General features: G+C 40.9%; 2 protein-coding genes across 4 annotated transcripts in view; one reads left to right on the forward strand and one right to left on the reverse strand.

The window, feature by feature from the left end:
- Positions 1–23,292, reverse strand: part of TAMM41 (TAM41, mitochondrial translocator assembly and maintenance protein, homolog (S. cerevisiae)) — a 61,738-nt gene that overhangs the window by 12,805 nt on the left and 25,641 nt on the right. Inside the window, exons 5-7 of one of the 3 annotated variants that reach the window (XM_011952315.1) lie at positions 19,683–19,828; positions 8,618–8,783; positions 7,190–7,252 (exon numbers count right to left, since the gene is read on the reverse strand). In XM_011952315.1, coding sequence (XP_011807705.1) covers positions 7,190–7,252; positions 8,618–8,783; positions 19,683–19,828 — 375 coding nt within the window. Of the gene's footprint in view, positions 1–6,582; positions 7,253–8,617; positions 8,784–19,682; positions 19,829–23,292 lie in introns of those variants that run through there. The other 2 variants (XM_011952314.1, XM_011952316.1) reach the window with 2 other exon arrangements.
- On the forward strand, positions 10,959–13,950 carry LOC105519092 (peptidyl-prolyl cis-trans isomerase-like 4). Its single transcript, XM_011952313.1, is given in 3 exon segments — positions 10,959–11,027; positions 11,955–12,975; positions 13,014–13,950. Coding segments are annotated over 3 exon segments (1,488 nt in total). The 3' UTR covers positions 13,412–13,950.

Here is a 23,292-nt window from a genome sequence, read left to right on the forward strand (position 1 = left end):
AAAAAAAAAAAAAAAAAAGCATTCAATAAAGTTCAGCATCCTTTCCTGATAAAAAATCCTCAACAAATAGGGCACAGAAGGAACATACCTCAACATAATAAAGGTCCTATATGACAAAACCACACCTAACATCATACTTGATAGGGAAAAGTTGAAAGCACTCCCTCTAAGAACTAGAACAAGACAAACATGCTCACTTTTACCATTGTTACACAACGTAATAATGGAAGTTCTCACAAGAACAACTGGGCAAGTGAAAAAGTAAAAAGTATCCATATGGAGGCCAGACACGGTGGCTCACGTTTGTAATCCCAGCACTTTGGGAGGCTGAGGCGGACGGATCATAAGGTCAGGAGTTCAAGACCAGCCTGGCCAACATAGTATAACTCTGTCTCTACTAAAAATATAAAAATTAGCCGGGCATGGTTGCACACACCTGTAGTCCTAGCTAGTCGAGAAGCTGAGGGAGGAAAATTGCTTGAACCCGGGAGGCAGAGGTTGTGGTGAGCCGAGATCGTGACACACCTGCACTCCAGCCTAGGCAACAGAGTGAGACTCCGTCTCCAAAAAAAAAAAAAAAAGTATACATATGGGAAAAGAGGAAGTCAAATTATTCCTATCACTGATGATATTATCTTACATCTAGTAAACCATAAAGACTCCACCAGAAAACTTTTAGATTTGATAAATGAAATCAGTAGAGTTTCAGAATGTAAAATTAACATACAAAAATCTATAGCATTTCTATACATCAATAACAATCTAGCTGAAGACCAAATCTAGAAGGCAATCCCATTTATAATAGCAACAAATAAAGAAGAAAGACAACCCAGGAATACAGTTAACCAAGGAGGTGAAAGATCTCTGTAAGGAGAACTGCAAAATGCTGATGAAGGAAATTGTACATGATACACAAAAAAGGAAAAACATCCCATACTCACAGATTGGAAGAATAAATATTGTTAAAATGATCATACTGTACAAAGCAACCTACAGATTCAACACAATCCCTATCAAATTACCAATATCATTATTCATAGCATCAGAAAAAAAAATCCTAAAATTTATAGGGAACCAAAAAAAAAAATTCCAAATAGCCAAAGCAATCCTGAGCAAAAAGAACAAGGGCATCACATTATCTGGCTTAAAATTATACTACAAGGCTAGAGCAACCAAAACAGCACAGTACTGAAATAAAAACAGACACATGGCTGGGCGCAGTGGCTCACGCCTGTAATACCTGCACTTTGGGAGACCGAAGCAGGTGGATGATCTGGGGTCAGGAGTTTGAGACCAGCCTGGCCAACGTGGTGAAACCCCGTCTCTAAAGCCGGGCATGGTGGTGGGTGCCTGTAATTCTAGCTACTCGGGAGGCTCAGGCTGGAGAATTGCTTGAACCCAGGAGGTGGGGGTTACAGTGAGCTGAGATCATGCCACTGCAATCCAGCCTGGGCAACAAGAGTGGAACTCCGTCTCAAAAAAACTAAAAATAAATAAATAAATAAATAAAAACAGACACACAGATTAGAATAGACAACCCAAAAATAAAGCCACATACCTACAACCAACTGATCCTTGACAAAGTCAACAAAAATACACATGGGGAAAATACTCTATTCCATAAATGGTACTGGGGAAACTGCATAGCCATAGGCAGAAGAATGAAACTGGACACAAACTTCTCTCCATATAAAAAAATTAACTTAAAATGTATGACCTGAAACTACAAAGTCCTAGAAGAAAAATGACCTGAAACTATAGAAATCCTAGAAGAAAACCTAGGAGAATTCTTCTGGACGTTGGCCTAGACAAATAATTTATGATCAAGTCCTCGAAAGCAAACACAACAAAATAGATAAATGGGACTTAAACTAAAAAGCTTTTGCATAGCAAAAGAAACAATCAACAGAGCACCAAAAGACAACCTACAAAATCGGAAAAAAATATTTGCAAAAGAAGGTATCCAACAAAGGCTAATATCCAGAATCTATAAGGAACTCAAACAACTCAACAAGGAAAAAAAAAAAAATAACTTCATTAAAAAGTGGGGAAAGGACATCAACAGATTTTTTCAAAAGAAGACATGCGAACTACCAACAAACATGAAAAAAAATGCTCAACATCACTTATCGCAAGAGAAATGCAAATTAAAACCACAATGAAATATCATCTTATGCCAGTCAGAATGGCTATTAATAAAAAGACAAAAAAACAACAGATGTTGAGGCCGGGCATGGTGGCTCATGTCTGTAATCCCAGCAATTTGGACGCTGAGGTGGGTGATCACTTGAGACCACGTGTTTGATCACTTGAGGCCACTAGCCTGGCCAACATGGTGAAACCCCGTCTCTACTAAAAATACAAAAATTAGCTGAGTGTGGTGGCACACACTTGTAATCCCAGCTACTCGGGAGGCTGAGGGGGGTGAATCGCTTGAACCCAGGAGGTGAAGGTTGCAGTGAGATCGCACCACTGTACTCCAGCCTGAGCAACAGAGTGAGGCTGTTGCTCTGTTTCACAAAAAAACAAAAAACAGAAAACAGATGTTGGTGCAGATGTGGAGAAAAGGGAATGCTTTATACACTGTTGAAGGGAATCTAAATTAGTACAACCTTTATGGAAAACAGGATGGAGATATCTTAAAGAACTAAACATAGAATTAATCTTTGATCTAGCAATTCCATTGCTGTGTATACACTCAAAGGAAAAGAAATCATTATATCAAACAACAACAACAACAACAAAAAACACTTGTATGTTTACTGCAGCACTAGTCACAATACCAATAATATGGAATTAACCTAAGTGTCCATCAATGGAGGACTGGATAACAAAATTGTGTGTATATCTGTATCTGTATCTCACCTTGAATACTACTTAGCCATAACACAGAATGAAATCATGTCTTTTGCAGTAAGATGGGTAGAACTGGAGGCCATGATTCTAAGTGAAATAACTCGGAAACAGAAATTTCAGTATCACATGTTCTCACTTTAAGTGGGAGCTAAACAATGTGTACGCATGAGCATACAGAATAGAATGACACTGGTGACTATAAAAAGTGTGAGGGTGGGAGGGGGTGAGGGTTGGAAAATTACCTATTGGGCACGACGTTCACTATTTGGGCGATGATGGGTACACTAAAAGCCCAGACTTCACCATGTAAGAAAAATGCACTTGTATTCCTTAAACATTTTAAAAATTAAAAAGAAAAAAAAAGTGAAAGGGAAGCACTCAGGGGAAGCAGCATCAGCACTCCAGGGCCACAAGGACAGCTGAGCTGTGGGTTCTGTGACCAACTGCCCTCTGCTGGTGAATAGAAATAATGAGTGGAAAGAGGACCAAAGGCTCATTTCAGGTTGAAGGTGTCAAGATCTTTTTCAGTCTTTTATTAGAGAAAAATTCAAACTTAAATCACAGACAGAAGAGTATAAAACAGCCCCATGCATCTTTACCTAGCTTTGACAATATATCAGCTCATGGCCAATCTTGTGTCATCTACCCATTACCCACTACCCTCTGCCATGTTTTATTTGGAAGCAAATCCCAGACAACATATCATTGCATCTGGAATTATTTTAGTATGCATTTCTAAAAGAAAGGGAATTTTTTAAAAAAGCTCCATAACACCACCATCGTCACAACTGAAAAATAATTAGCAATAATTCTAATAATTCCAATAATTCCTTATAGCATGGGACGCCAAAAACAAAACAAATCATTAAGCCTCACCCAAGGAGGATCACGGCAAGGGAGAGGCAATCATGCAAAATTCAGATTAACAGCATGAATCACCCAAACAAACAAAAGTACCTCATCTTCAGTGTTGGCAGAGTAAACCAGCAGGAACATAGATTAAATGAATATCTTAACTGGAAATGCAAAGCCAATGCACCCAAATGGTAGGAAAATATTTAGTTCAGTAGATGTGATGCAAGTGCTACTAAGTCTTTGTTGAAACTTTTAATTTATACAATATTTTTATTATTATAATTTTTTTTTGAGACAGGGTCTCACTCTGTCACCCAGATTGAAGTGCAGTGGCGCATTCTCAGCTCAATGCCGCCTCGACATCCTGGGCTCAGGACTACTCGGGTGCGCACCACCATGCCCAGCACTTTTTTTTTTTTTTTTTGAGACAAAGTCTCACTCTGTCGCCCAGGCCAGAGTGCAATGGCATAATCTTGTCTCACTGCAACTTCTGCCTGCCAGGTTGAAGCAATTCTCCTGCCTCAGCCTTTTGAAGCTGGGACTACAGGCATGCACCACCACACCCAGCTAATTTTTTGTACTTTAGTAGAGACGGGGTTTCACTATGTTGCCCAGACTGATCTCAAACTCCTGAGCTCAGACAATCTGCCTGTCTCGGCCTCCCAAAGTACTAGGATTACAGGCATGAACCACCACACCCGGCCTATTTTTTGTATTTTTTGTAGAGACAGGGTTCCACCATGTTGCCCAGGCTGATCTCGAACTCCAGGACTCAAGTGATCCTCCTGCCTTGGCCTCCCAAAGTGCTGGGATTATAGGTGTGAGCCACTGCATCTGGCCTATTTTTATTATTTTTAAAGAGACAGGGTCTTGCTGTGTTGCCCAGGCTGGTCTTGAACTCTTGAGCCCAAGCAATCCTCCCACCCTGGCCTCCCAAAGTGCTGGCATTATAAGTGTGAGCCACCACACCTGGCCGTGTTGAATCTTTCCAGTGATTCAGGAGGGCAACACGGTCCTTAAGGGCCAAATGCTCAGAGCGGTGCAGTTGGGCTATGAGACACTGAGAGGTGTGACCACAGCAGCTCCCCAGCAATCTCAAACTCAGGGATCAGAATTAGGTTGAAAGATCACTCCCCTTTTTGGGCTACCTCTGTGCTATTTCTCCCTCTCTCACAAATTTCTGTTAGCATGTCTCTTTTCCCTTCTAGATTATAAGCCTCTGGAAGGCAGTATAGCATTTGATATGGTTTGGCTCTGTGTTCCCACCCAAATCTCACCCTGAATTGTAATAATCCCCACATCCTGGGAGGGACCCGGTGGGAGGTAATTGAATCATGGAGGCAGGTCTTTCCTGTGCTGTTCTCATGATAGTGATTAAGTGTCGTGAGATCTGATGGTTCTATAAAAGGGAGCTCCCCTGCACACGCTCTCTTGCCTGCCGCCATGTAAGACATGACTTTGCTCCTCATTCACCTTCCGCCATGATTCTGAGGCCTCCCCAGCCATGTGGAACTGTGAATCATTTAAATCTCTTTCCTTTATAAATTACCCAATCTCAGGTATGTCTTTATTAGCAGTGTGAGAACAGACTAATTCAGCATTGTGTTCAATTTTGTATCCCGAGCGGCTGGCACATGAGAGATGCTCAATGGATGCTTGCATGGAGAAAGCCTGAACCACAAAAGTCAATCAATCACTTGATGATGCCAAATGTTGGAAAACACGGGAAGAGTATTCTCCTACTCTGCTTGTGGGACGACGAACTGATACAGCCACTTTGTCCTCCAAAGAGATGTCAAATATTTAGGCCATAAAACAAGAATAGGATGCAAAAAACGGGAGCATTCAGAGAACAAGAAAAGAGAGAGTTCCTGGAAATTATAAACACTCAACAGAAGGGTTGGAAGCTAAAGTTGAGAAATTCAAGAAAATCTCCCAAAGCAGAGCAAAAGAACAAATAGATAAAAAATAGAAGACAACGACCAAAGGACTAATCTAAGAGATCCAATATTTGAATATAAGGAGTTCCAGAAAGAGAACAGAGAAAACAGACGGGACGAAATTAAAGAAAAAATTTAAAACATTTTCTCATACGCTTATATTCTGAGTTTCCCAACAGAAAGGGCAATGAGTTCCTGGTGAAACAGATAACAGACTCACATCAAAGCACATCACTGAGAGAATTCAGAGCACTGGGGAAAAATAAAGACCTAACATGCTTCCAGAAATAACATACACAAAGTATTAAGAATCAGATTGGCCGGGCACGGTGGCTCAAGCCTGTAATCCCAGCACTTTGGGAGGCCGAGACGGGCGGATCACGAGGTCAGGAGATCGAGACCATCCTGGCTAACACAGTGAAACCCCGTCTCTACTAAAAAATACAAAAAATGAGCCGGGCGAGGTGGCCGGCGCCTGTAGTCCCAGCTACTCGGGAGGCTGAGGCAGGAGAATGGCGTAAACCCGGGAGGCGGGGCTTGCAGTGAGCTGAGATCTGGCCACTGCACTCCAGCCTGGGCGACAGAGCGAGACTCCGTCTCAAAAAAAAAAAAAAAAAAAAAAGAATCAGATTGGCTTTAGACATAGACAACAATCCTAGAAGTAAAAGATAAATGCAGCACTGATCTCAAAATTTTAAAGGAAAGTGATTTCTAATCTATACCCAGCCTAAGTATTAATTACGGGTGAAGGCAGACAAAAAACTTTCAGACATACATGGTCTCCAAATGTGTCTTCCGTTCCCTTTCTCAGGGAATTACTGGAAAATGTGCTTCACCAAAATGAGAGTGTGCACCAAGCAAGTGAAAGACATGAGATACAAGAAATGAGGGACCCCCTACAGGGGACAGTGAAGACACTCTCCATGAGAGAAGAACATTGTGCAGGGAAGGAAAGGTGTACTATGTGGCTCACCATACCATCAAACTGAAAACTAGCCACAGCCACGAGACAACTATATTAGGAGGACAGAGGGATGGGAGGGTGAGTACATTTGATGAGGGGGGTGCCAGAGTTGAATTCTAACCTCCCATAGAGAGAAGTCAATAGATGATACTAAAGTTGAAATGTAGAGAAGGAGCAAGGAAAACTTACCATTTAGAGAAAAGGCAGTGAAAACAAAAATAACCCACTAAGACAGATGAAAGCAGTTGTCTCAGAGAAGGGGAAGAGGAGAGGGAGCACAGGTGCTGCTGTTTTTGCAATCCTATGCATCTGTAACTTTGATAAATAAAACAACATGAGGAAAAAACCCTGCACACAGGAAGTTTCTCAGAAAATTCAGAAGGGTAGTAAAGCTTCCAACAGCACTGCCAATGGTCTGACGTTAGACCACCAGATTCTGCTGCTGTCATGCCTGTTTGTACCCTACTGCAATATCCCAGTTTATGGCCATCAAAGCTCAGCATTTCACAAGCACCTAAAAGAGACAAAGCTTTAGTCAGCAGGTATGTTACACATGGATTTCCAAAGCTCTTACCAGCAGTAAAAATGCCTTTGGTGCTCTGTCTTATACTAGAAGGTCTCACGATTGCTGAAAGCCCTGTGAGATAAAAACAAAAAGGAGACCAAAAACCCAAAACAGATGTTAGTCATCTTAACAGTTTTAAAACTTGAAACTAAATATTCTTTCTAGTCAGCCAATCAAACCACCAAATCTATCTCTCACTTTCACTCCCCTCAAAGTGAATCTATCTTTCACTCCCCTCAAAGAGACAGCCCAGATCACACTGTTGCCAGGATCACATTCACACAAACAACAGTGTGCCTCATACAGAGCTACCTTCAGGATGGGGAGCTGGTGACCCAGTGCAAACCTAGTCAGGCCCAGGCGGACAGTGGGAGTGAAGCACTTGCTGCAGCTCATGTTCCACTGCAGTGTGATGGTCTCAGCAAAGCATTTCTGTAAATTCTATCTGGCACCTGGAGGAGCTCAGTACATATTTACTGAATGAAAACAGGAGAATGCACTCAATTGACAGAGGCACTCATTCTCAATTTTATAAATATTTCTTGATTGACTGATCTCATAAATTACCTTTAGCACCTTAAAGGGAAGTTAGTCTCTGAAGATCAGGTTCAGGCTTTATTTTATTATTATTATTATTATTATTATTATTATTATTTTTATTTTTAAGAGATAAGGACTGCTCTATCGCCCAGTCTGGAGTGTAGTGGTATGATCCTAGCTCACTGCAGCCTCCAACTGCTCAAGCGATCCTCCCACCTCAGACTCCGAAGTTAGCAGAGACTATAGGCACATGCCACCATGCCCAGCTACTTTTTACATTTTTGCAGAGATAGGGTCTTGCTCTGTTGCCCAAGCTGGTCTCAAACTTCTGGCCTCAAGTGATTCTCCCTCCTGGACTTCCTAAAGTGTTGGGATTACAGGCATGAGCCACTGCACCTGGCCTGGGTTCAGAGTTTTGGATAAACATTAGGGCAGTGCTGGGGAAAATGCTGTGGAATGTAGGCCATGTCTGAGGGAATGCACTGAACACTGTATGAGACACATCAAATGGAGTTCATTCAGGAAAGCTGTGTTCTCGATGTTATAAAAGCATAAAAAAATGCCACCAATCTCTTTTCTCAGACCACCACAAAGAACAGGGACATATGTTTTAAATAAATTCTAGAAGTTGTGCTCTAGAAACCAAAAGAAACATTGTTTCTCCCTTTGACAGTGATTTAGGATCCAGGAATTTAAAAACAGAAGTATTTTCACCATGTTACTTCAAACAAGTAAAAATTCAGATTTAGAAAAACCCTCAAACTTTTAGTGCTTTCTTCTTCTGAGTGGCAATCTCTCTATTTCACTAATCAAAAAGGAAGAAATAATATGTCCCAATCACAAAGTCCGCTTTTCCCCATGGCTGGCATTTCCTCAACCTCAAATTCATAAACGTACCTAGTCGCACCACATCTCCACAGTCGGGATCATGAGCCACTTGGAATAAAGTTTCTTCCACATCTCTGTTTTTTCCAGGAGAGTCCATAATATGATGGATCTGTTGCTGTAAGCTTTTGGGCAATGTCATCAGCTGAGTGAACTGTCCTTCTGGGCTTTTATCTATCTGGAGGGGGGAAAAAAGACAACGTCTATGGAAGTGCTTTAAATTCTACAAATACTCACAGACACAGGGCTTCTCTTTAAAAATCACACACACCCTGTAGTCCCACCTACTCGGGAGGCTGAGGCAGGAGAATGGCGTAAACTCGGGAGGTGGAGCTTGCAGTGAGCTGAGATCTGGCCACTGCACTCCAGCCTGGGCGACAGAGCGAGACTCCGTTTCAAAAAAAAAAAATCACACAGACATATATGCACCCACACCCCTGGCGAGGCAGCAAGCTAAGGAGACTCTCTTTTCTGAAACTGAATGGGTTCAGTTCAGGAGTCTAAGTCCCTTCAAAAAGGATAATTCTTGTCCTATAATATTCCATTTCTACCTAAGAATAGAAGCCACTCTCAAGGATCAATTTTTGACTTTTGGTTTTAAAATTTATATTTGTCTTAAATCCAGCAGTCAAAGGAAGTGGTGCTGCAGTTGACACTCATGGAGGCCGCGTCAAATCCAGGCACTGAGATGACCCCTCCCATTTCAAATGCAGGGAGACTGACGTGCCCTGATCACACCATCAATGAGAGTGAGTGGGATCTGAATTGTGTGTCCTGCCTGTAGGGCCTTTTAGTATGCTGTATTTCACAAACTGTAGGTACACACTGATGACAGAAACAAATCTTACTCACTTTTAATCCCCGGCACACAGTAGTTACTCAAAAAACAATAAGGAAACGAGTAACTCAATCAATACAACTTAGTTGTCTTACAGCTACTATGCCAGTGGCTTTGGTTCCCAAAGTATTCTAAAACATATTAAGATGTTAAGATGCTGAAGATAAACATATAAATAAAACATGTAAAACTATGTGTTGGACTTTACTCAGAAACCCTTGAATCAAAAGTTAGCCACAGAGCTGAGGCCAGACCTAGCTTTCCTAACTCCCAGTTTCATACACTGTGCCTCATGGAATGAATTTTTAAAAATCTTGTAAATGTTGATTTCCTGCCAAGTGCAGAACCAGTAACACTGCCCTCAATAGCTCATCACGTTATTTCCCAAGGAAGAATCTGTCTTGTATCCTTTTCACAAATATTTAGGTTTTAACTTCAATTAAGAGAACAGTAAGAAAAAATCAGATGAATGTATTACATTTTAGGCTTAGAGTTTACAGATATGACCAACTTTCTTAATAATTAGAATCTACTCACTCTACCATTTTTAAAATTGAATAAATATTTATTAAGTACATACCAAATGGGCCGGGTATGCAGGTTCACACCTGTAATCCCAACAGTTTGGGAGGCTGAGGTGGGAGAATTGCTTGAGCCCAAAAATTCAAGATCAGCCCTAGCAAAAGTGTGAGATATCCAGCTCTATGAAAAAAAAAAAAAAAAAAGCCAGACATGGTGGTGCAAGCCTACATTTCTGTCTACTTGGGAGGCTGAGGTGGGAGGATCATTTGAGCCTGGGAAGTTGAGGATATGATGAGCGGTGACTGTGCCACTGCACTACAGCCTGGGTGACAAGAGCAAGACAGTCTCAAAAAAATATATATATACCAAATACCTGAATTTTCTAGTTTTGCCTATAAAAATCTATTCAAAGCAGGAGAAAATGTTATTATTTAATGGCTCCGTAAAGGTAGAGGGGTAAATATTTACGTTTTTACCTAAATATTTCACATTTATCACTAGGATGGTTCTAAATTCACAGGACCCATCCTCTACTTAGCTTTGGCTACAAAAATGACAACAAATTTGAGTATTTATATAAAATAATCTTAGAAATGACATTCATGGGCTTATATTTTGAGGCCACATACTGGGATTAGTTAGAATAAACTTGTATTTCACTTATGCTTTACCTATGAAGCTTCCAATGGCTTGAGTGACATATAAAAAAATTAGAAAGTAGTATTTGCCACTGCTTTCTCTTCAGGAAAATAATGCACTGGAATTTTCACTTGAAAGCATGTGTGTAAAGATAAAATATCAGGTGACATGCTTTAAAAATTTGGTAAATTCTCATTTTCCTTACACTAATTCTCATGAAAATATGAAAGTGAAAGCATTCAGCTAAATTGTGAAAGTCAAATTGCATTTTAAAAGCAGACATGGAGTAGAAGACGCGGACGGCCTGCGCCTGTCAGCCCCCCCGCGGTTTGTAGCAGAGGAGGAGCGGGCGCCATGGCGGTTCTGCTAGAGACCACTTTGGGCGACGTCGTCATCGACTTGTACACCGAGGAGCGGCCGCGTGTAAAAGGACCACTCCTATCTGTTAAACAGGAAGCCCAGAAATATATTCAAGAAAAACAACCGCAAGACTGATATTCAGCACTCTTGAACAGCTCAGCCCCATCTTATCACTCTAGTCTGTTAATCCTCTATTACTCTGTAATACCAGACTATTACAGAACTTTGGTCTTTTGGACCTCCCCTAAAACATTTAAATTTCCATTTCCAGGCCTTTTCATGGTCTTCCAAACCCTCACCCTTCACTCTCTGCTAGTCCAGTTCTTTTAATGCTTGCCTTAACCTTCCCTGAGGTTTTCTAATTTCCCTAGCCAGAAGCAATCTTTTGAACTTTTGTGGAATTTTTAAAACTACTTTTAACGATTTTACTATTTAAGTGGCACACATGTTATTAATTAGATATGCCCAGTATGTAACTACTTGTGTTCAGATGTAAGGACCCTAATTTAATGTAAGCTTTTTGAGGGCAGGAATTGCCTCATATATCTTACAAAAGTCTGCCTGGTGTCTAACTTAGTGCCTTAAGAACTTGTTAATGTGTCTTTCCATGACTAGACTGTGAACTTTCTGATAGCAGGGACCACAGTTTAATGGCATTTGTGGTGGCAGTGTCAGGCATCTAGAAGGTACTCAGTAAATGTTTATTGGATAAGCAGATTAATTTATATGAGAAAGATTGTTCATAAGTGTATGGATTTTTATAAAGGGCTGTTTATTATTAAAGAAATGACCTGGGGTGTTTGACTTTTTCCTAATTGATATAATCTGTATCCATTTTTATATATTCTGCTAGATCCTTTCCTATTACAATACGCTCTTTAAGTGTTCTTTTTTCTCGTAATAAAATCAATCCATCAGTAAATGATTGCTTATCACAGGTAAGTGTCAGTTTTCTGTATTAGCCCAGATGCCCCAGAAGTCCTATAAAAGAAAGAAAAAGCCTGCTTGAATTTCTTGAAATTGTGCAAAATAAAATACTACAATTATTGCCTTATTCACAATGTACAGAGGGATTTTATCATACAAACTGGCGATCCTACAGGGACTGGCCGTGGAGGAGAGTCTATTTTTGGCCAACTGTATGGTGATCAAGCAAGCCTTTTTGAGGCAGAAAAAGTCCCAAGAATTAAGCACAAGAAGAAAGGCACAGTGTCCATGGTGAATAATGGCAGTGATCAACATGGATCTCAGTTTCTTATCACCACAGGAGAAAATCTAGATTACCTTGATGGTGTCCATACAGTGTTTGGTGAGGTGACAGAAGGCATGGACATAATTAAGAAAATTAATGAGACCTTTGTTGACAAGGACTTTGTACCATATCAGGATATCAGGATAAATCATACAGTGATTTTAGATGATCCATTTGATGACCCTCCTGATTTATTAATCCCTGATCGATCACCAGAACCTACAAGGGAACAATTAGATAGTGGTCGAATAGGAGCAGATGAAGAAATTGATGATTTCAAAGGAAGATCAGCTGAGGAAGTAGAATAAATAAAGGCAGAAAAAGAGGCTAAAACTCAGGCTATACTTTTAGAGATGGTGGGAGACCTACCTGATGCAGATATTAAACCTCCAGAAAATGTACTGTTTGTGTGTAAATTGAACCCAGTGACCACAGATGAGGATCTGGAAATAATATTCTCTAGATTTGGGCCAATAAGAAGTTGCGAGGTTATCCGGGACTGGAAGACAGGAGAGTCCCTCTGTTATGCTTTTATTGAATTTGAAAAGGAAGAAGATTGTGAGAAAGCATTCTTCAAAATGGACAATGTACTTATAGATGACAGAAGAATACATGTGGATTTTAGCCAGTCTGTTGCAAAGGTTAAATGGAAAGGAAAAGGTGGGAAATACACCAAGAGTGATTTCAAGGAGTATGAAACAGAACAGGATAAACCATCTAATTTGGTTCTGAAAGATAAAGTAAAGCCCAAACAGGATATTATTTATCACATTTATCCTTAACTAACTGCTGCAATGCAAAATATGATCTTATATTAGATGAGCAGGCCGAAGACTCAAAATCAGGTCACTCACACACAAGTAAAAAACACAAGAAGAAAACCCGTCACTGCTCTGAAGAGAAAGAAGATGAGGACTACATACCAATCAAAAATACTAATCAGGATATCTATAGAGAAATGGGGTTTGGTCACTATGAAGAAGAAGAAAGCTGTTGGGAGAAACAGAAGAGTGAAAAGAGAGACCGAACTCAGAACCGAAGTCGCAGCCGATCTCGAGAGAGGGATGGCCATTACAGTAATAGTCACAAGTCAAAATACCAAACAGATCTTTATGAAAGAGAAAGGAGTAAAAAGAGAGACCGAAGCAGAAGTCCAAAGAAATCCAAAGATAAAGAAAAATCTAAGTACAGATGAAAGATGAAGAGGCAGAATTGAGTGGCTAATATATTTACTCTTGTCTAACTTAAGAGTGCCAGGAAAGCAGATGCTTAGATTTTGTGTCAAAGCTTGTAATTTTTTTCATGTTAGGATTATGGCCCTTTAGATTAATACTGATTATATAGGGCACTGAAAGATAAAGAATTGAACATTTTCTTTGTATACTTTTTTACAGTAATTTTATTGTTATATATAAATGGTAGTCTTCATTTTTGAAGTCTTTTACATTTTCACTTTTTTTAATGAAATATTTCATACTACCAAAACACATAAACATGTGTATATATAAAGTAAAGGGATAATAAATGTAAATATCTGTGTGCTCATCAGCCAGCTTAAGATACAGAATATTGCCTACATTTTAGAAGTCCCCTAAGGCCCTCTCCCTCTCAAATAATTATTTGGAATTTAGTGTTTGTCATTTGCCTATTATAATTTTACAACATACATATGTATCTGTAAGCGAAATGTTAATTTTGTATGTTTCTGAATTTTATATAAATGGCAAAATGTTTGTTTAAAAAAAAAAAGCAGACATGGATACAATTATTAAATGTCAACTTAAGAAAAAAGCAGATAGATATGGAAAAAACCTGATATTGTATGATTCCATTAATATGAACTGTCCAGAACAGACAAATCTACAGAGACAGAAAGTGGATCAGTGGTTTCCTGGGGGAGGGGAGAGCTGGGGACTGCTAATGGGTATGGAATGACAGAAATATTCTTAAATTACATTGTGGTGATGGCTGTGCAGCTCTGTGAATATACTGCAAACACTAGCTTTTATGGTATAGAAGTATTCATCAATAAAGCTAATATTTTGTTTTGTTATTTTTTTTTTGAGACAGAGTCTCGCTGTGTTGCCCAGGCTGGAGTGCAGTGGCATGATCTCAGCTCGCTGCAATCTCCATCTCCCAGGCTCAAGTGATTCTCATGCCTCGGCCTTCCGAGTAACTGGGATTACAGGCGCATACCACCATGCCTGGCTAATTTTTGTATTTTTAGTAGAGATGGGGTTTCGCCATGTTGGCCAGGCTAGTCTTGAATGCCTGGCCTCAAGTGATGCACCCACCTCGGCCTCCCAAAATGCTGGGATTAGAGGCGTGAAGCTGCCATTCTCTCCCCCTGGCCAAAAGAGTAAAGAAAAAATAAAACCATATCCCAGGAGGAATGGCAGAGATGACCACCACCTGCAGACCTAAAAGATGCAGGGGTAAGGCAGATTTTATGTGTCAACTCAGAGCAGAGGCACAGCTTGAAGACACTGTCCTGCGAGGATGGGCTGTGCTACACATCCAGAATCAACCACCATTACACAGTACTATATTCCCAACTGGCAGAAGACATGGGCCTGGCAACCAAGGGTAGAAGGAGAAATGACCTCATCATTCCCAGGGACCCACTTGGGAACACTTTGTTTCCTATCACCACAGCTCTAGGTCTGTGGGTCTAGAGGTCCCAATTCCCAGAGAAGGGATGGTTCTACCAGAGGATACAATAAGCATCCCATTAACTTTTTAAAGTTACGACTGCCACCCAATCCATTTAGAATCCCATGCCATAAGTCCAGCAGACAAGGCAATGAGTCACTACACTGGCAGAAGTAATCAGCCCTGGTCATTAGGAGCTGGGGTGCTGATACACATCTCTTAGAGGACCCCTTGCCCAATTTTTATGGTAAGAGGACAAATGTGGTGGCCAGGGTCCTCCAGACTCCTCCAAGATGATGGTCTGGGCCACCCTGTCAAGATAAGCAGAAGTGACAGATGAAGGTGAAGGGAATCTGGATGGGTAGCAGAGGTGGGAGAAGATGAGTCTCAGTTGCAGTCTCAAGTCCAGATACAGCACTGGGAGCTGTAACTCAGTCCCCCAATCTTACTCTTATAAGTTTCCTGGGAAAAGAAACCGATGCGAAACTAGATCATGCAGACGTTTATAGGCCATAGGGAGGATTCTGGATACCTTTATCTTCATAGTTGGAGAAAATTCCTAGTCCTTTTCCCTTGCTCAGTTTCTAGAAAGTTGGTAGACAGACACATTATACTTCCCTGTCCTCTAGCCAGAGAATAGAAGATCTCTAGAGAAATTCTACAGACACTGATATTTGAGATCCTCCAATAAAACAGCTAGGTCCTTGGCCAGGTGCAGTGGCTCACACCACTAATCCCAGCACTTTAGGAGGCCGAAGCAGGCAGATTGCTTAGGTCAGGAGTTCAAGACTGGCTTGGCTAACATTGTGAAACCCTGTCGCTACTAAAAATACAAAAATTAGCTGGGTGTGATGGCGCATGCCTGTAGCTCCAGCTATTCGGGAGGCTCCCAATTCAAGAATCGCTTGAACTTGGGAGACGGAGGTTGCAGTGAGCTGAGATCGCATCACTGCACTCCAGCCTAGGTGAGAGAGACTCCATCTCAAAAAAACAAAACAAAACAAAACAAAATAGCTAGGTCTTTGCCTCATAATCCTATAGTCAAGCCCACCAGTTGACAAGCCTGATATATCACAAAGAACTTCCAGTTTGCATTTTAGTGCCTCATTCTTTAAAAACAGGCCAGAGGCTGGACGCGGTGGCTCAAGCCTGTAATCCCAGCACTTTGGGAGGCCGAGACGGGCGGATCACGAGGTCAGGAGATCGAGACCATCCTGGCTAACACAGTGAAACCCCGTCTCTACTAAAAAATACAAAAAACTAGCCGGGCGAGGTGGCAGCGCCTGTAGTCCCAGCTACTCGGGAGGCTGAGGCAGGAGAATGGCGTGAACCTGGGAGGCGGAGCTTGCAGTGAGCTGAGATCCGGCCACAGCACTCCAGCCTGGGTGACAGAGCGAGACTCCGTCTCAAAAAAAAAAAAAAAAAAAAAGGCCAGAGCCAGGCACGGTGGCTCTTGCCTGTAATCCCAGTACTTTGGGAGGCTAAGGTGGGAGGATTGCTTGAGCCTAGAAGTTCGAGACCAGCTAGGGCAACAAAGTGAGACCCTGTATCTACAAAAAAAAAAAAAGTTAATGTCTCAGATCATATGGGTACAAATATATGTACATACACATATATAAAAAAATCAGCTGGGCATAGTGGCACGGGACTATAGTCTCAGCTCCTCAAGGGGCTGAGGTGGGAGGATCACTTGAGTGCAAGAGTTCAAGGCTACAGTGAGCTATGATCACGCCACTACACTGTAGCCTAGGTGACAGAGTGAAACCCCCTGTCAAATTAATTAATTCATTAATTAATTTAAAAAAACAGCCCAGGAAGGAAATTCAGACATTTGAAGAAGGCTTCTAACATAACAGACTAGAGTATAAACAGACAAGAGGAACTAAGAGAAAGAAACAATGTGAGAGAACAAGACAAAAATCTTCAAATGCTATAATAAAGATCATTAAAGAGATTAGGAGAAAATAATGCATCCATAATACAAGAATAGGATGCTATAAGAAAGAACATTTTGGGAAAATTAAAAATTCAGTAGAAGTGTTACAGAACCAATCAGAAAAATTCTCCCATAAAGCTAAATTTAATAAACAAAGAGACAGGGGAGAGAGAGAGAGGAAAAAAGGTTAAACCAGGAGGTCTAGCAACCACCTAACAGGAATCCCAGGAAGAACAAACTAATAAAATGGGTATGAAGAATAATTGCAGAAATAATTTTAAAAAATTCTTTAGAATTGAAGCTTATAAAATTCCAGATAGAAAAGACCCACTGAGGCTGGGCGCAGTGGTTCACACCAGTTAACCCAATACTTTGGAAGACCAAGGTGGGAGGATGGCTTGAGCCCAGGATTCGAGACCAGCCTGGGCAACATGGTGAAACCCTGTTTCTACTAAAAATAGAAAAACCACTCGGGCGTGGTGGCGCATGCCTGTAGTCCCAGTTACTCAGGAGGTTGAGGTGGGAGAGTCACTTGAGCTTGGGAGTTTGAGGTTGCAGTGAGCCAGGATTATGCCACTCCACTTTAGCCTGGGCAACCGAGCAAGGCCCTGTCAAAAAAAAAAAAAAAGGAAGGAAAGAAGGAAGGAAGGAAGGAAGGAAGGAAGGGAGGGAGGGAGGGAGGGACCAAGTGACTGAATAATGAATGGAAAGCAGATATAAATAAAGAGGGAAAATTATTTCCACCCTAGAATTTGATATCTAGCTGATACTACCCACGAAAGGGAGGGTAGAATTTTCAGAGATATATGGTCTCAAAAACGTACCTCCCTCACACCCTTTAAGAAGGTAATAAAAGACAAACTTCACTAACATCAGAGTGTAAACCGTGGAAGAGGAAAATGCAAGACCCACAAAACCAAAAACTAGCATGGGGAGGCAAAGGGAATTCTCGGGGTGATAATGAAAGGAAGGTAGAGGAGTACAGCTGTGCAGTGAGCGAGAAAACAACCAGCTGAGAAAGGAACAGGGCAGGGGGCTCCAGGAAAAACATTTCTATGAAAAACAAGAAACAGAAAATACCCAATAAATTTGTTTATAACGGGAAGAGTTTTACGGATCTGTCAGAGTTTGAGGATGACTGACCTAAGCAAATGAAAAAATAAGACAACTATTAACTCCAGGAGAAATAAACATGTACAGGAAAGGGAACTTCATAATGCCACAGCTCAGCAATAAAGAAAAGGCTGTCACAATAAAATAAATATTGAATATTAACCTAACCAAAAACATGAAATAACTTTATGTGAAGCATGAGGGTATGAGGTAGGAGGGGAAGAGAATGTGTGTGCTAAGTGCATGTATGTGAGTGTGTGCACTGGTATATGAATTTATGGGGTAGTGTAAGACAGTAAAAAAATCCCCATCTTACAGGATGGCAAAAATAAAGTGTAAGATTGAAAAAAATCAAGAAATAATAGTCAAAGCATATTATTTAGAACAAGGTGGTGCATATCAGAAAAATCAGCTATAGAGACAAAAGCAGCTGCCCCTGGTAGCAGGGCTGAGAATGTGGGAAGGAACTGCTCTTTTTGTTATAAACTTGAGGTATCATTTGGCTTTTAAACCATGTGCATGCATAAAACAAAAAACCTCAACCTGAACCAAATGTGGCAAAATCTGTTAAACTGAGTGGTGGGTATTCTCTATTTCATATGTTTCTCTCATTTCATATGTCACTCTCTATTCTTTTCTTATTTTAAAACTAATTCCTATTTTTTTAAATTTCCTTTTTAGCTCTAGAAATTCCGTTAATCTATTACTCATTACAATGTTAGTTGCCCCTATTATGTGGAGGGAGAAGAGCATAAACAAAGAAAAATACAGTGTTCTTTACATTAATGGAAAAAAATCCACAAAAACCTGTGGCCCACCCTGGTTTTTATTTTCAAACACTTAATATTAATTTAAACAATACCTTGATAAGAAAGTTTTATTTGATACATCGAAAAGAAAAATTCCCAGATGTAATAAACGTAACAAGTGGGGAAAGAAGAGAATTTTGAATATGTATGAGCCCATTCATGTGTAACAAAACCAAACCTCTTCATACATGCATACAAACATATACAAAAGTACATGTGAAAAGATCTGGAAGAACAGACAGCAGGCTGGGTGCAGCAGCTCATCTCTATAATCCCAGCACTTTTGAAGGCTGGGGCAGGCAAACTGCTTGAGCTCAGGAGTTTGAGACCAGCCTGTGCAACATGGCAAAATCCTGTCTCTACAAAAAAATACAAAAATTGGTCAGGCGTGGTGGCATGCACCTGTAGTCCCAGCTACTCAGGAGGCTGAGGTGGGAGGATGGCTTGATCCCAGGCTGGGGGGTGTTGAGGCTGCCGTAAGCCAAGATCGTGCCACTGCACTCCAGCCTGGGCAACAGAGTCAGACCCTGTCCCAAAAAAAGAAAAACAACAACAAAAAAACAAAAAAACCCCAAACTGTCAGTACAGTTACCTCTGGGGAGCTAAATGGGTCTGGGGATGGAATGAGAATGATCTAAAAGTTTATTTTCACTTGTTTTGACTGGTAATTAATAGACATGGTAAGATTTTCCAATGGCAAAAAAGATACACATGGTGAAAATAAGTCCCTCTCCCACTTCTGCCCCTAGTTCCCTTCTCCAAAGGCAGCCTCTTATTACTAGGCTGTTACCTCTTGGCATTATTCCAGATACACAGAAGCCTATGTTTACATACAGTACTTACTTTTTGAACTATAAATGTTCTCACACCAGTCATGCTGTTCTACCCCTGACTTTCTTCCTGCAAATAGCCTTTGTCTTAGAAACAATGCAAGCTATTTTCCACATACAGTTTACCTCGAGCCGGCCTTGCTGGCTTTTATACACCACTTGAGGATTCTCCTGTAGTATGCTGCCATAGAGCTCTTGAAAGTGGGCTATATTGGGCTTCACAATATTCAGCACTTTTGTTTTATCCTCTCCAACCACCATCCGAAAGTCACCTAGTTAAAACAAAGAGATAAACACATCTTCCAGTAAGAATCCACACTCTGACCTATGAATGACACTCCCCACACTGATACTGCATGGGTTCACTCTGGCAGGATCCCTCATCAAAACACTTGTTTTTCCTCCTCAAAATGTGGGCACTTTACCCAAGAAATGTGAGCACTTGTTTGGAGGAAAACAGGGTCTCTCAAATCACAAAGCCCTTGATGCCAGTTAAATTATAGTTACCTAGGTACAGAAGGTAATCACAAGCGAGTAGCTAATTTGTTTTAGTTTTTCCCATGCAGACGCTTTTGCACCTACAAAGTCCTGTCTTATGGGCCAAACTCTGCCTGTGGCCAACGAGGGAGACAGGAGCTGTGTACCATCACTGCAGACTTGTCCTTGCCATTGCTTCCTCATCGTTGACCTGTATGTTTATGAGGGCTTTTGAGGCACTTTATGAATGTAATTAATCTTATCATATTTTACAAGGGCAAAATAAGGCTTAAAAGTTCTATAAGAGGAGGTTTGCATTTAAGATGAAATTGAAAACAGACAGAACTTCTTAAATTGCAAATGATGAGAAATGAGGAATGTTACATTTGCCTATAGGATGAATTGAGCTGTAAAACAAATAATGCTGAAAGACAAAAGCATTTCTGAATCAAAAGAAAAGTGCCCTGCCAATGCCACTGACAACCATCGGCAAGATGGACGAGAAAGGAACAGGAAAGTGGACACGCTTGAGTGCATGCCTACTGGGCTAATGCGAAATCAGAAGAGGCTGGACACACACGAACCTTCTGAGTCAAGCGTGGTGAAAGCAATGTGGCTGAGTCCTTTGTTGGAGAGAGAGCAAGTTGTCAGGGGGAGTGGAGAGGTGGCAAGTGTAGGCAGATACTCCAGCTGCTGAGGAATCCCCTGGGGCCAGGATGACGATATAATTTATCATCCAAACTAGGTCACTTCTGAGGGTGAAGGGATTGCTATAAATAATTACACCAGGACAAGTATAAACTGAGCAAACCAGGACATATGGTTACCCTTGCCAATTTCTTTTTTCTGGAGAGGGGAAGGGATCATAGAGGTCATTACTTGCCACAATGGATTTTTCTAGTGCAAATTGTTGGCTTGTTTTAGAAAAAGTAAAAATACAAAGAAGACCAACAATATGTACTTCATTGACTAAGGAATAAAATATGCTAGGTTTTAAGCTTCAAAGGACCAACTTACACTACAATTTGGTGGAATGCAACTGGGGACTGCAAGCTCAGAAAAACAGACCTCCAGGCCGGGTGCGGTGGCTCACACCTGTAATCCCAGCACTTTGGGAGGCCGAGGCAGGTGGATCACGAGGTCAGGAGATCAAAACCATCCTGGCTAACATGGTGAAACCCCATCTCTACTAAAAACCACAAAAAAATTAGCTGGGCGAGGTGGCGGGTGCCTGCAGTCCCAGCTACTCAGGAGGCTGAGGCAGGAGAATGGCAGGAATCCGGGAGGCGAAGCTTGCAGTGAGCCAAGATCGCGCCACAGCACTACAGCCTGGGCGACAGAGCAAGACTCCGTCTCAAAAAAACAAAAACAAACAGACTTCCAAAGAGCCTCCAGAACCTAACCTTGGTGTACAGGGGGTCTGACTGTTCAGGTGAGTGAGCAGAAGCGAGTCCCAATCCTAACAATCTGCTCAAATATGGATGAACTTGATTTTTTCACTATTATTTTGTAGGGAAAGAGAGTTGTTAGATAGTTAAAACCTGGGATAACTGCTAATAAGGAGGTTGAGAAATCAGTCCTTTCACATATTGCTATTGACAGCATAAACTGCTAAAATTCTTCTGGAAAGCACTGAAGCAAGAAACCCCATCTCTGGAGCAAGCCTAAAGAAAGAAGCCAGAAACACAGAGTAAGAGTTAACGTTTACTGAGCATCTGGTAAATACCAGTCACTGTGCCAAGTGCGTTGTGGTATTGTTTCATTTCATACACACAGCTCTCCTCTCAGGTAGATAGGATTCTATCCCCATTCACATACAAGGAAACAAAGACAGAGATTAAGAAACCTGCTTAAGGTTTCCCAGAAAGTAAAAATATACTACATATATAAAATTGCTCACTGAAGCACTATTTATAATATTGAAAGCATCCCAAATGTCCAACAACAGGGGAAAGGATGCACTATGACGGCATACTGTTACTATCACAGTAATCACATCCAACAAGATGGAAAGTCATCATTTAATAATATGCAGTAAGAAACAAAGATACAAAAGTATAACAGGCCCAGCGTGGTGGCTCACATCTGTAGTCCTAGCACTTTGGGAGGCCAAGGACGGGGGAATGTTTGAGCTCAGGAGTTTGAGACCAGCCTGGGCTGGAACATAGCGAGGCCCTGTCTCTTTTTTTTTTTTAAGCATACCAAAACAAAAAAAAACTTCATAAAAAATGAGAAAAACAAGACAAGGGGCTATATAAAAATGCTTATTTTTGCTCTAATAAAATACATTTATTGTGGGTTTTTGTGTGTGTGTTTTAATTTGCTATCTCATTTGGTCATGGCAAAGATCCATAAAATAAGTACTATTATTCTCAGTTTTACAGATGAGGAGATGGAGGTGAAAAGGTAACATGCCCCAGGTTCAACTGCCTCTTGGTATTAGGGCAGTGACATTTTAGGTGATGATTTTATTCTATAATTTCCCTCCATTTCCCTCACTTCTATAATGTTGGCATATTACTTTCTAGCATTTTAAAACAAATTCATGGGATTCACAGATGATGACTTGACAAATGTGAATGGAGCAGTGGCTGAGTTAACTTTCAACTTGTGTAAATCCTTATGCGTATAAAAATGGATTCCATTATCTTTGAAGAGACGAAATGTCATCAAATGCTGACTCTAACAAGGCTGGCCCTGAAGTGAACGATCAGTTACTAAAACTGTTGAGTTCTCAATATTTGTGTCATTCCTTCTTTCTGTACATTCCACAAACAAAAAGTTCCTCAATTTTAGGGTCACTTTCCGAGAGAAGGATTTACCATTTTAAAATATCAAGAATTATGTTTTACAATCCAAATCCTCCCCCTAAAAGAACAATCGCATGCCATGATTAAAGGACCTAGAAAACACTCTAGGCTCTTGGAGAACAAGGACTGGGGCTTTTTTATGTCTGCATCCTTAGCTCCTTGTGCACTGCCTGGCACAGGGAACACACACATCAGTAAATGTGTGCAGAACTGAATTTCTCTCACTGCTGTGCAGCTGAACTAGCTCAGCCACAGGGGATAGGAAGCAAATGGGCTTATGACTCATTTCCTCAGAACAAAATGAATAAAATCATGGGCACAGCATGAACCAGCATCTGATCATAACAATCAATTTTTCTTACCTTCGGAGATTTGTCTGCAACAAAACAACAGCAATGGATTAAAACTGACTGCTGATTTTATTTTATGCCTCTAGAACTGCCAGTACA

Source organism: Colobus angolensis, unplaced genomic scaffold (assembly GCF_000951035.1).
Source record: "Colobus angolensis palliatus isolate OR3802 unplaced genomic scaffold, Cang.pa_1.0 Scaffold34, whole genome shotgun sequence".
Classification (NCBI taxonomy): Eukaryota; Metazoa; Chordata; class Mammalia; order Primates; family Cercopithecidae; genus Colobus; species Colobus angolensis.